We start from the raw sequence: 13,604 nt of genomic DNA on the forward strand, positions 1-13,604 counted from the left end.
GCGGGAAAGTAGTTTACCGCGAGGACGCTGCCCCTTCCGGTCAGCGTGAGTATCAGCGACATGATGGAGAAACCGCCCACCGAATACTGAATATTCACGGCACCTTGTTAGGCTTTAAATTCATACTGATCGTCGACCGTTCGCAGAAATCTTAGACACAATTGTCCGCAGATGCTCTGATCGTAAGTTTGATAGGACGTTCGATTGTACCGAATCTTCACCGCGTTACGTTCGAAATATTGCACCAGTTCCCTCGGCGGCCGGAGATCACCAAAACTGTCAAAATATATCACGTGGTCTCCCCTCTTTGCGTACGCTACCCAGTGAGTACCGGGACCCGTTGCATCATCCAGATTCACGATACCGCTCTCGTTTCGGCGCACACCGCTCATCGGTAACGCGTTACGCATGAAAACACCCCTAAAGTACGGTACGCGCATACGTCTTGCCAGTTAATCCAATTGTACGTTGGTGGTTACGGCTCGTAGGCATCCTTATCGCTTTTTTGGCGTTTTTTTTTTCTTCGGTGCACCCTGTCCTCGTTTGTACGGGGCGAGATACAGTCCCTGGCCGTTCTTGTACGGAGCGAAATACAGTCCGCGACCTTCCATTGAGCGATGGTGGCGCTGCATTTCTTGCAGTTGCCGCTGCATGGCTTTGCTGTCGTTCACCGCTTTCGCGACTCCCGCTGCCCCCGCGGCCAACGATCCGAGCGCACCCAGCATCGGTAGAATCGGCAATATACCGCCGCGTTTCGCTACCGGAAGTATTCGTTTCTTCATCGTTTTTTTCTTCGTCGTCTTCTTCTTCTTCGTTTTCAGGCCCATACCGAGCTTCGTCTTGGCCTTCATCGCTGCCCAGACAGCCGTGGAGGCGGCTCTCTTTCCCAGAGTCGAATCCCTCGCGAAAATGCGTTCTCGCGCTCTCTTGGCGAGTATCCTGTCCGCCGCGTGTCTCTCGGTGAGATCCTTACTCCGCGAATACGCTATGTCGTGCTCGCGGCACGCCGTGTCCAACGGATTTATACCCGGATCACCTCTGGTTAACCGTTTCTCGAGTCGCGTACCCCGGACCGCAAAACTGATAGCCTGGGATGTGCAGCTGGAAAGGAAGCGAGTTTATCGCGCGATACAGCAGACCTCCACCTCTCACTGATTCGTTCGTCGCGAGCGCTGACATTCACGGCAATCCCTGATCAACGGTGCCGGACCGTCGATGTGCGTTCGTTGCCACGGTTGATTATAATGTTCGCGACAACGGCGGTAAGTCTGAACATCCGAATCTGCCTTTATATGTTCCGGGAGCCTGTTCCACACGTGTTCGATATAGTTCCCGCACACTCGCAACAGAACTACCTTTGGCACAAATTGCAACTGCTCAGCGGTTAAATCGAGTATATCGGAAGGACTCGTCAGCGTGACAAACATTTTGATACTGCGCAATTCGCGGTTTCACGCGCCTATAAATAGGCGACTCCACTCCTCCACCTAGAAGTGACAAAATGAGATTCGTGCGGCAACCATTAACGATACAGGTTACGAACTGCTACGACAGATTACGACTGATGGGGGACAATGAGGAGAAACGCAAACACGGCCCGGTGCTGCCGACCACTATACGCGCGATCATCTGCGGCCCCTCGAACTGTGATAAAACCAACGTTCTGATAAGCCTGCTGGAGAGTCCGCACGGTGTACGTTTCGAGAACATGTACGTGTACTCGATGTCGTTGCAGCAGCCGAAATATCGGTACTTGGAAACTCTGTTGCCGTCGATAGATGAAATCAGTAGTATAACTAAGCGGGTTCTGATCCACTTTTGGGGAGGGGGTAAGATAGGGCCTAACCCAGGTCAGTTATGACTCATGCTCGGTCCTAACCCATATCGGTTCTGAGTCAGCGGCGGCAGTCCAACCGGGGGCGGGTGAGGGGGGGGGGGTATGACGTCACGAAGGGTATGTTTCATGACCCTGCGTCACTTTTCTATCTCTAATGTAGGGAAAATTTTCTAAGAATATGACGAACCGTCATATCTCTATTTGAGTGCCGACACTCGGCTGTTGGAATGTTTAACATGTTATAAGATGTAAAACATTCCAACGGATAAGCGAAGTTGAGGGCATTTTTCAAACCTTATCATAATCTGCATGGTTCAGGTGATTGAGTGAGTGGTTATATAGGCAACCCGCTCCAAGTTCAATCCTGACATAGGTAAGTCATTTTTACATTACATCATATCGTCTAAACGTTTATCGCGAGTGGTACAGGACCTAGTATGGTATCATAATGCATTCGATAGCACGAAAAATATTTTTTTATCATAATGTACTCGATAGCATGAAAAAGTATTTTTATCTAAATCCTAAACTTTCTATCGGAAAATACAAAGGCGATATAGACTCGCTCGCTGTTGGAAGTTTGTTACCTGCGATCCCAAATATTAACAACAAATCCCCTCCTCACCAAGTTCCATCTCCCATAAATTTTGAAACCAATCACTTGTCGCGCAAAGTCTCCACCCTCGCCTCTAACAAATCGCTAGCCCTACTCTTATTTTTTCTACGGGCTACATGCAAAAGATTTGATTTCCATAAAAAAACGTTATAGAAAATAAATAAATAGAATTTTTTCTCTTTTACTGATAAAAAGATTTTTTTAAAAAATGACATCTATTTCGTCGGTAATACGGGATACTCCAAGATCCCCATAAAAATCACTCATGTCGGTAATATAGATGACTACAGCTTCCCTTTAAGAGTTAATACTTTGAATGTCTCATAGATGCACTCGTGTGAGGAAAATGGGAAATAGGTGTAGAAAAATAATATTACAATTTATGCTTAGAACAGTATTTTTATTAATAATAATAATAATATTTTTACAAGTTATATCTGTAGCTTGCTAAAAAATAGAGCCAACAGTTCACAATCTATAATGTGATTCTCATCGAAACAATCGCTGGCGCGTATGGCGTTCGATACATTTTTAGGGTTGGTGGACACCATGTTTGAAAATTGTGTGAACTTTGTGTCGACTTTATCGACCATATGGTTCAAGCGGTCGAATATCAAATTGATACATCGGTCCAGGTTGAACATGGTGAAGAACGTCGATTCGGTCATCGCCAAACGTACGTTGGATGATTCCAGATATATGAGTTTTGTATCAGATACTGAACTCTCACTGATTCGCACCGTCAACGGTCCAACGCTGATAGGGCGGTCGCGAACATCCTTGCGGAGACGGTTCTGAATATCCCATCGCTGTTCGTAGAGTCCTTTCCACGTTTCGAGAGACAGGATCAACTCGTTCCCTCGATTATCTCCTATCGCAATCTCGACATAGCTCGACGGACCAACGTTGATGCCAATTTCCAAGTACTTATACCACATAGCCGTCAGTGCATATCGCCTGCTCAGCATGCGAATCGCGCGACGTGCGGGTAAAACGCTATGGAAAAAAATCATGAGTAAAAATACTTTCTCCATAAATTAAAAAATCAAAGTATAAGACAATGGAGAATTCTGTAACTTACGTGGTACATTTTTTCGATGGAGTTTCAGCATCCTGAGGCGGAACGTATGGAACGTAATAGTTCATGCTGCTGCTGCTCTCCTGACCAGTATACATTGCTGCTGGTTAGAATCGAGGTTTTTCACACGCTGTGGCAGATGTAAAACTGAATGTGCGCGAACACGTCTGAACGCGTATATATACAATTCTTTACTATAGGGAGGGGATTCTTTACCGCAACAGGGGAGTGGATAATCTAAACTAAACGTGTGCAAACAGGTTCGAACGTGTATACGATTATTTACCGCAGGGGAGGGGATTCTTTACAACAATTGGGGAGGGGATTCTTTACTGTAAAAGAAGGAGAAAAGGAAGTAAAAAAATGGAAAACGTATTTTATACATAATATATTTTATTTTTTTGTTGAGACCACCAGTTGAACATTTTAAATACATTTTGCAAAGCGCAGTGTGATACATGTTTGTTACAACGTAAAGTGTGCATAACGTCCAGCTTATTCAACGGTGGTATGTCCTCGTAGTGAGCGTCAATAGTCTCGATGTAGATATCGTCATCCAGAAGCAGATTCCGCAACCATTCGCGTTTCTCGAGTCCCATGACATATACGATGGGTGGTGCTTCGTCATCGTCATCGTTATTGTCCATTACCGCCTTCGTGATCAAACGCCTGGCCCAGCAGTATGGAGTCGTTCCATCCTCCCATTGTATTCCATGATAATGCGCCGTCAGCCAAGAGGCTTGCGATCTCTCCGCTCTAATGAGACTGCGCCATGGTCCGCAGGGTCCAAAAATGTAGTGAGAGAGAATATTTCCATTTCTCAGCACGGTAAACTCCTTCACGACAAAGTTTCCGCCGACGATGAAGCCTTGCAGATCCACAAATGTTGGCACGGACATGGTTGTTGTTGTATCAACACGTCGAGAAGAAGACGACTACAATCGTTCTCGATGAATCGCAGATGTTTTATATATCAGGTTCTCGATGTTATCGCGCGCTTAAGTGATTCTGTGCACAACGTTGGTCAACGGGCTGTATTCGACCACGCGATCGTGTATGATGAGACAGTAGACTGTAGTATTCGCCGGTATGTCTTCCATGCAGTCGAACTCTAATCGCACGTCGACGGTGGCAGTCTTCACAGATTTGCTTTGTCGCGAACAATCGATGACGGCAAAGGGACCGCAAAATCCAAATTTGTCGATGGGGAGAAACACCTCATCATGATTGCCTCCATAATACGATTTGTAAAACCGCGCGTACATATCATACAGGATGACATATCTCTTCTTGTTGAAATTGAGGTTCAAATCGTCGTATGGATAAAATTTCGAGTTTAGATAAAGTTTCACATTAGTTAATTTGCAATCGTCGAATCGAGTTATCGATCTCGTTATATTATTCTTTCGACCAGTTTGCAATGCAAAGATGACGTATCGCGGCTTCTCGAGTTGCGTTGTTGCCTTGACGGTCCATGAATGCTTAGTCGTACTCTGCAGCAGAGGAAATTCTTGCAGATCCCACGAGCGGAAACTCATGCTCAGAAATCTTCCACTCTCCAGAGTTCGTAGCATAGCCAGTTTGTTGATCTCGTTCAATGCGACGTGGGGCATACGCCACTGTACTCTGAGTAATTCAATATCGGGCTGGATCTCAGCATCTCCTCTTAGACAATTGTTGTCGTTGCGCGATCGTATGAGAATCAATTCATGACGTGCATTAATCACCATACGTCTGTAGTCTTCACAAAATCCCAGCAGCATGCTAAGCGGTACGCAAAAGTTGAAGTGACCCTCTTCGCCGTTTGAAAAATTCGTGATATCCCATCCAGCATTCTTCAACATCCCATTCCTTGATGCCGTCAGAGATACATAGTTTTTCAGAGTGGAGGTTATTCCAGCGTTTCTGCTGCGATCAATGTCCACACCGTTGAGTTCATTACGAATCTCATCGAACATGAACGCCACGCAATTGTTCTCCAATACCACATGCTTATTCGCTGTGGGTTTCTTTATCGTTAATTTACCCTCGACGTAGAGAAAACTCTCGCATGGTAACGTGTACAGATCCTGCTGCTGTATGGGTATTCGTATCTCATCGCTGTATCCAAACGTTGTGTTGGCATACGGATTGTACGTGTGAGTCTCGATCTTGACGATGCGATCATCAAAGATCGGCTTGTCCCCGATGTTGAGAATCTCTGTCATTTTAGATATTTCGTACTGCGAAACCCAAAGATCTCAAAAATGCAACGTTCGATGCGATGAGCTTCCTTCTTTTATCAGGTTGTTGAGTTGTATTATCACTCGATACCGTAACAGCAGTTGACTTCCTCGGAAAAATATTACCTCTCGCAAAATTGTCGTTTAACACGAGCATCACCAACGCTTCCACGTTCTGTTACTCTTGCCGCCGCCGCCGCCGCACGTGTAATCTAATGGTAATCTCCTCGCCGCGAAAATCGAGTAGTCGTCCTTCTTGATCTACAACGCGTATCGTTAGCTCCGTAACGCTCCTGACGACGATCGGAAGGTAAATGATCTGCGCAGGCGTTTCTGATATTTTATATCCCGGTTCCACCCTCGGTGAGAATTCATGTATCGTGTGCACGCGTCTGCCATTGCTGTATGCACCGGCAGTCACGCTGCATTCCACACGAATAATGTTTACATTCATTATTTTTATCGATACATCCGATTCGTGCCATTTTCCCGGTTGTAAGATACGATTCGCAGAGAATCCTAGCAGCGATCCTATGTTATTAGGTTTGCTGAAATTCACTCTGTATGCGCACTTGATTTCACTCTTCATCGTACTGTGATTAGCGCGCAGTACTATCGGATAATCATCATCGTTGTCGTCCACTCGTTTCGTTAGATGCGTGACGCTGCGCCGTGCACCATCGACGGGACGTTTCACATGTTGTGAGTGTATGAGCGTGCGTTTTAGATATTGGTTTATGGTGTTCAATTCATATGATCCATCGGGAATCGTGATCTCCATGTCGTCTTCACCAAAGTAGAATTTATTGTTCGAAGCGTTCACATTTGGTATCGTGTGATACGTTTCGAAGACAACCAGACCGAGTTCGTAATCACTAGCGCTCAAATCTATGGCTGGAAAGTAGTTTGCCGTGAGGATACTGCTCCTCCCGGTCAGCGTAAGTGTCAGCGACATGATGAAGAAGAAACCATCCAGCGAATACTGAATATTCAAAGCACCTCGTTAGGCTTTAAATTCATATTGATCATCGACCGTTTGGAGAAACCTTAGACACATCTGTCCGCAGATACTCTGGTCATACGTTTGATATGATGTACGATTGTATTGAATTTTCACCGCATCTCCGAAATAGCGCACCAGTTCCTTGGGAGGTTGAAGATTACCGAAACTGTCGAAATATAGGACGCGGTCGCCTCTCTTTGCATACGCTACCCAATAAGTACCGGGGCCATCCGCATCATCCAAATTCACGATACCGCTCTCATTTCGACGTACACCACCCATCGGTAACCCATTACGCATGAAAACACCGCGAAAGAAAGGCACACGCATACGCCTTGCCAGTTGATCCAATTGCACGTTGGTGGTTACACCCGCAGGCATCTTTAACGCATTTTTGACGTTTTTTTTTTCTTTTTCTTCGTTACTGCACCCTGTCCTCGTTTGTACGGGGCGAGATACAGTCCGCGACCTTCCATCGCGCGATGGTGACGATGCATTTCTTGCAGTTGACGCTGCACGGCTTTGTTGTCGTTCACCGCTTTAGCGATCCCCGCTGCCCCGGCGGCCAACGATCCGAGCGCACCCAACATCGGTAGAATCGGCAATACACCGCCGCGTTTCGCTATCGGAAGTATCCGTTGCTTCGTCGTTCTTTTCTTCGTCGTCTTCTTCTTCATCGTCCTTAGACCCATACCGAACTTCGTCTTGGCCTTCATCGCTGCCCAGACAGCCGTGGAGGCGGCTCTCTCTCCCAGAGTCGAATCCCTCCCGAAAACACGTTCTCGCGCTCTCTTGGCGAGTATCCCATCCGCCGCGTGTCTCTCAGTGAGATCCCTACTCCGAGAATACGCTATGTCGTGCTCGCGGCACGCTGTGTCCAATGGATTTATACCCGGATCACCTCTGGCTAACCGTTTCTCGAGTCGCGTACCCGGACCGCAAAACTGATAGCCGGGGATGTGCAGCTCGAAAGGAAGCGCGTTTATCGCACGATTCAGCAGACTTCCGCCTCTCACTGATTCGTTCGTCGCGAGCGCTGACATTCACAACAATTCCTGATCAACAGTGCCGGATCGTCGATGTGCGTTCGTTGCCACGATTGATTGTAATGTTCGTAACAACGGCGGTAAGTCTGCACCTCTGCATCCACCTTTATATATTCCGGGAGCTTGTTCCACACGTATTCGATATAGTTCCCACACACTTGCAGAAGAACTACCTTTGGCACCAAATGTAACTGCTTAGCGGTTAAATCAAGTATATCGGAAGGACTCGTCAGCGTGACAAACATTTTGACACTGAGCGATCCGCGGTTTCACACACCTATAAATACGAGTGTGACTCCGCACCTAGCAGTGGCAAAATGAGATTCGTGCGGCAACCATTGACGATACGGGTTACAAACTGCGACGACAGATTACGACAGATGGGTGACAATGAGGCGATACGTAAACATGGTCCGATGCTGCCGACCACTATACGCGCGATCATCTGCGGTCCCTCGAACTGCGGTAAAACCAACGTTCTGATAAGCTTACTGGAAAGTCCGCACGGTGTACGTTTCGAGAACGTGTACGTGTACTCGAAGTCGTTACAGCAGCCGAAATATCAGTACCTAGAGAATCTGATGACGTCAATCGATGAAATCGGTTACTTTACGTTCTCCAATAACAGTGACGTCATTCCACCGTGCGAGGCACGTCCAAACTCGATCTTCGTCTTTGATGACGTGGCGTGTGATAAGCAAGATACGGTGAGAGAATACTTCTCGATGGGACGTCACTCGAACGTCGACTCCTTCTATCTATGCCAGACGTACGCGAGAATACCGAAACATCTTATACGCGACAACGCGAACCTGCTGATCCTGTTCAAACAGGATGGTACCAACTTGAAACACGTGTACAATGATCACGTGAATACCGACATGCCGTACGGTGATTTTTGTTCATTGTGTCACAGTTGTTGGCAACGCGAGTATGAATTCTTAGTGACAGACAAGGATAGTGCGCTTACTAACGGGCGGTACAGAAGAGGATTTAACGAATTTGCTGTACCGCAGAGCGGTTAGTCGTTGTCGATATCCTGTCGGGGTGAAACGCGAACGATCGACAACATGGTTGGGAGCAGCGATATTCGTGAGCGTGAAAAGATCGCGAGGGCGATTGAGAAAACGAGCGAATCAATCCGCAAGAAACATCATGCTCTGAAGACCGGTATGATCGATGACGATATCGCTGTGAGGACACATTTCGGATCTATTATCGAACCACTGCAAAAGATCGTTGACAACTCGAGCACGCGCGCGGTGAAGGACGTGGCGGTTGAAGTACCCCGCACCCTGAAGCGCGAGCCGGACGTGGGGCTTGAAATACTACGCGCCCCGAAGCGTGAGAAGAAGAATGTGATAAGGAGTAGGGTAAAGAGGAAACTAGTGAACGGCTCGTCGGATCGCGAATCACATAAATCGAAACAGCCTCGAACCGAATCGAGCGATGCACCGGATGCGCCAACGATAACCTCTACGCAGCGTACGACGATCCAACCGCCGATGAATCTTCCAACCGAGGACGAGAACGTTTTCGAAACCACGAACGATTCGTTCGCAACGTCCGTTCAACGAGAAGTACAAACGCCAGAGGGTCAAGAAGCGTTGCGAACTCAATTAGGTCCACTGGGCCAAAAATTCATCGGGGCTGTAATACGCGGTGACAAAGACATAGATAACGTTTACGGAGTTTATTTGAGCAAGGATGGAATGAAGTTCGGTTGTAAACCGTTCGACGTAGACCATGAAGATCACATAATTCTCGACAATGTTCGATACAAAGGTACACCAGGTCTTTACGAGCTGGTTTTCAAGAGAATTCCCAATGACATCGCGTACACGGTTGACGATTTGGAAAAGTACAGGAGCGTGTTGCTGGTGACGAACGCGTATAGACGCGATCACAGCGCGCGAGGTCAGGTAAAGAGTAACAGGGGACACAAGTACAAATACATAATCGCGCCGTTACTACCAACTGAACCTAAGACGAAATCCGGAAGGGGATTACCCCGCGCTATGACACTGAACGACAATGCGATCGATTACGTGCACTGGGACGATTCCAACGAGCTGGTAGAGCGTCTACGATTGCTCAACGCTTCGCGTCAGGCCGGAAACAACTCTCACGACAACGAGATGCTGTCGATCATCGAGGAATTCGAGAAGCTGGTCTCATAATAAATTGACTCGTGTATCGTCAGGATGACTCAATTCGTCGACGTCACTCACATCGAACGTGTATCAAACGTGTATAAACGGCTCAACAACGGCTGACGAACGTGTTTGAACGTGTATCGAACGTGGAACGAACGAGTCAAGAACATGGAATGAACGAGAACGCAAGTTTTAAGAACGTGTTTGAACGTATATCGAACGTGTTTGAACGTGTATCGAACGTGGAACGAACGAGTCAAGAACATGGAACGAACGAGAACGCAAGTTTTAAGAACGTGGAACGAACTTCGCGAGGCTGATATCATTATAAATTGAACGTACCATTGAGCACGTGAGTCAATCGAGCGGTGTTACTTGTAACGCGAATATGACGATCAACGAGTCTGAAACGTTATTGCAGACGAGTGATAACATTGCTACGAAATCTAATATGGAGAAGAGCATCGATACTTTAGGAGTTAAACATGAAGAGCTCGAGAAGGAAATCATCGATATGCAGAAAAAAATCGCCATGTTAGATTTCTACTAAGGCAGTCTTGACCGGAAAATAGACAGAAGAGTCGCTGAATTAAATGAAAAAATAGATAAGATGGATAAAAGATTCCCTACCGTTTACAGTACGCTTATAAGTCATGTGTCAAACAGAATCAACGATACAGAGGTAGGCTTCATTGAGCGTTTCCAAAACGTTAACACCCGTTTGGATGCATATCAAAAAGAATTCAACGATGGAACACAAAGCATGAAGCATGAGCAAGAAGAGATTAATGCAGCTCAAAAACAATTTAACGATATGATATGGGGGGAGAGATCGGTCATTGTGAGATCGTTGACGAGGCATAAAATGCTATAACGGAGCTCCGATCGAAGCATCCGAAAAATTAAATATAAACGCAACAGTGTATTGGAAAACAACGTCATTACGAGCTGATTGGTCGATAGCTCTTCACTCTCTACGATATGACATCGGTGAAATCTGCTGTCAAATGTTTCAAAAAGCGTCGACTCGTCGAAGAACTACATGCACCAGTGAGAAGGAATTTTCCACGAAGACGCGTCATTGTGTGTGGATTTGACGATCTGTGGCAAGCTGACCTCGTTGAGATGCGTCCGTATTCTCATGTCAACAGAGGATACTATTATATACTTACTGTCATCGACGTGCTGAGCAAGTACGCATGGGCCGTGCCACTCAGGAGCAAAGGTGGAAGCGAGGTAGCTGCTACGATCGCCGGGATAATTCGAGAGAGCAAGAGATATCCGAAAAACTTGCAAACCGACCAGGGAAAGGAATTTTACAATACTGACGTACAACGACTCATGCGGAAACATAACATCAATCACTACTCCACGTATTCGGTGTTGAAAGCTTCGATCGTCGAGCGATTCAACCGAACGTTGAAGAATAACATGTGGAAGATGTTTACGCTCAACGGAAATTACAAGTGGGTCGACGCGCTACCGCGGCTCGTTGCGGAGTACAACACCCGAAAACATCGAACGATCGGCATGCGACCCGCCGACGTTACCCCCGCGGACGCTGAGAGACTCTTGAGTATGGTGTACAGCGCGATAAAGATAGCGTGTCCAGCCAGGTTCAAAGTAGGCGACTCGGTACTCGTCAGCAAGTACAAGACGGTCTTTGAAAAGGGCTACACACCAAATTGGACCACCGAGGTGTTTAAGATCGTCAAAGTGCAACATACCAATTCCGTGACCTATATACTCGAGGATTATCGTGGAAAATCTATCTCTGGAGCGTTCTATGAGCACGAGTTGCATCGTGCGAGGTATCCGGACGTGTATCTCGTGGAGAAAGTACTGCGCAGGAGAGGTGACAAGGTCTATGTGAAGTGGCTGGGATTCGATGTATCGCACAATTCATGGATACACAAGGACAATGCTGTTTAATACATTTATTTCTTTCTTCACAAACATAAGGCTATATAACAATATGATGTATACAATATATGAAAATATAAGAAAATACAATGAAATACAACTCTTTATTATTATCCTATGATACATATTTTATAACGGTACGCGGTAATGTCCCCATGGTAAGGTGTTTGTAGACTTGGGTACGATGTATCGTTTATCGTCATGCGGACTCAGAGCGATTTTCGTCTCGTGAGCGGTGAACACGTTATGCAGCTTTGACTGTATACGGGATTGATCTCGAGTCATTTCTATGCAGTCTTTCAAACACTGCATGTAATCGTCGAACGTTATTGTTCGTGCGACTACATTGGTCTTAACACCTTTCGCTTTCTTCGTATCTTTTTTACCATCTACCTTCAAAGCGTACATTTTCGCTCTAAGTCCGACGAATTCGGTCATTATCGCGCCATTGTTCTCATCTTTCATTAAACCTGGTACTTTTTTGTTCACGAGCGGAATATTATATATGTTGTCGGACGCGTAATCGCTTGTATCGAATCTCGGAATGTCGCGTTTCATTTGCTCGTATACATCATCACATTCGATATGGTAAATTAAACTATCGGTATCCGTGTACACAACTTTGCATTTATCATGATAAAGAGGTAACATGTACTCATGATGAAACTCGTACAAACAGACCTTGGATATATCGAGGATACACATACCCACGTAGATCGGTTTGTTGAACTTCACCTCGAGCTTATGCATTTCGATCGCGACCAGGTTTTCCGAAAAGACGCTGCGACTATGGAAATTCGGTTTCGCGATCATTGCCTCCGCGCCGTACCTTCCGTTCCATTTCGCTAACAGCTTTACATCCACGTGATTGCGCACGTTCTCCATGGTTTTTCCGAATACCGCGTTATTCATCAGTTTATATAAATTTTTCTCGAAATCATTTTTAGCTGCTGCCCTAAATCGCGTGTTCAGTTCGATGTACTCGCGGAGCCATGGAGATTGTGCAAATTCTAAGACGCGATGAATTTTTGTGACGCGAAGACCGTGACGCGTACACTGTTGTAAATTGCGATAATGAATGACGTACCGCTTCTTATCGCATAAAGTTGCGAGCAACTTATCCTGCCGTTTGCCTGGTGGTTTATCGCGCGTCGAACAGAACGGTAGGTCAGCGTGCGCGTCATGGAGATGTCGCGGATACTCGAGATCGACTTCGAGTACGTATCCTTTTGGTGAATCGGGAGTGACAGCGATCACGTTGAAATTGGAAGTGTCATCGACCCATCGAAAGTTCGCATAGGGCAGTGGCTGACACATTGCCGATCCGTATAAATTATTAACATCAAAGTACATTAAATAAGATGAAGGTTTCGATGGGTCGTACGACTGCATGTACTTATTGTTAGCTTGCGCGTACCTGTGTGAACATTGGCTCAGGCCGCCGCGTATACCCCGTTCTACGAACATGACCATATCAATATCGGTAAGGAGTTCAAAATTTATACGCGTATGTTTGAGCATCGCATCCTACGTAAAACCGAGCAAAGTGTAATAATACGCAGGATCAAGACCATAACTGTTGATGCAACTATCGCGAAAATTCTCGAATACGTCGGCCAACAACAAGACATCCGTTTTTAAGTATAAATCGCTGTACTCGCCGAGCGTTCGAATGGTGAACCGTTGCCACACGTTGACAGCGTGCGCGTAATCGCTCTCGGAT

General features: G+C 46.2%; 1 protein-coding gene across 1 annotated transcript; it reads right to left on the reverse strand.

Moving 5' to 3' along the window:
- Positions 1 to 4,529: 4,529 nt before the first annotated feature.
- Positions 4,530 to 5,738, reverse strand: LOC113563026. The gene has a single exon (XM_026974017.1). The coding sequence runs from the start codon at positions 5,736 to 5,738 to the stop codon at positions 4,530 to 4,532; it is 1,209 nt and encodes a 402-aa protein (XP_026829818.1).
- Positions 5,739 to 13,604: the final 7,866 nt, after the last annotated feature.

The sequence above is a fragment of the Ooceraea biroi genome, chromosome 12 (genome assembly GCF_003672135.1).
Source record: "Ooceraea biroi isolate clonal line C1 chromosome 12, Obir_v5.4, whole genome shotgun sequence".
In the NCBI taxonomy this organism is placed as follows: Eukaryota; Metazoa; Arthropoda; class Insecta; order Hymenoptera; family Formicidae; genus Ooceraea; species Ooceraea biroi.

Coding starts and splice junctions, on each gene's coding strand:
- LOC113563026 (XM_026974017.1), bottom strand. CDS start 5,738: ATGACAGAGATTCTCAACATCGGGGACAAGCCGATCTTTGATGATCGC.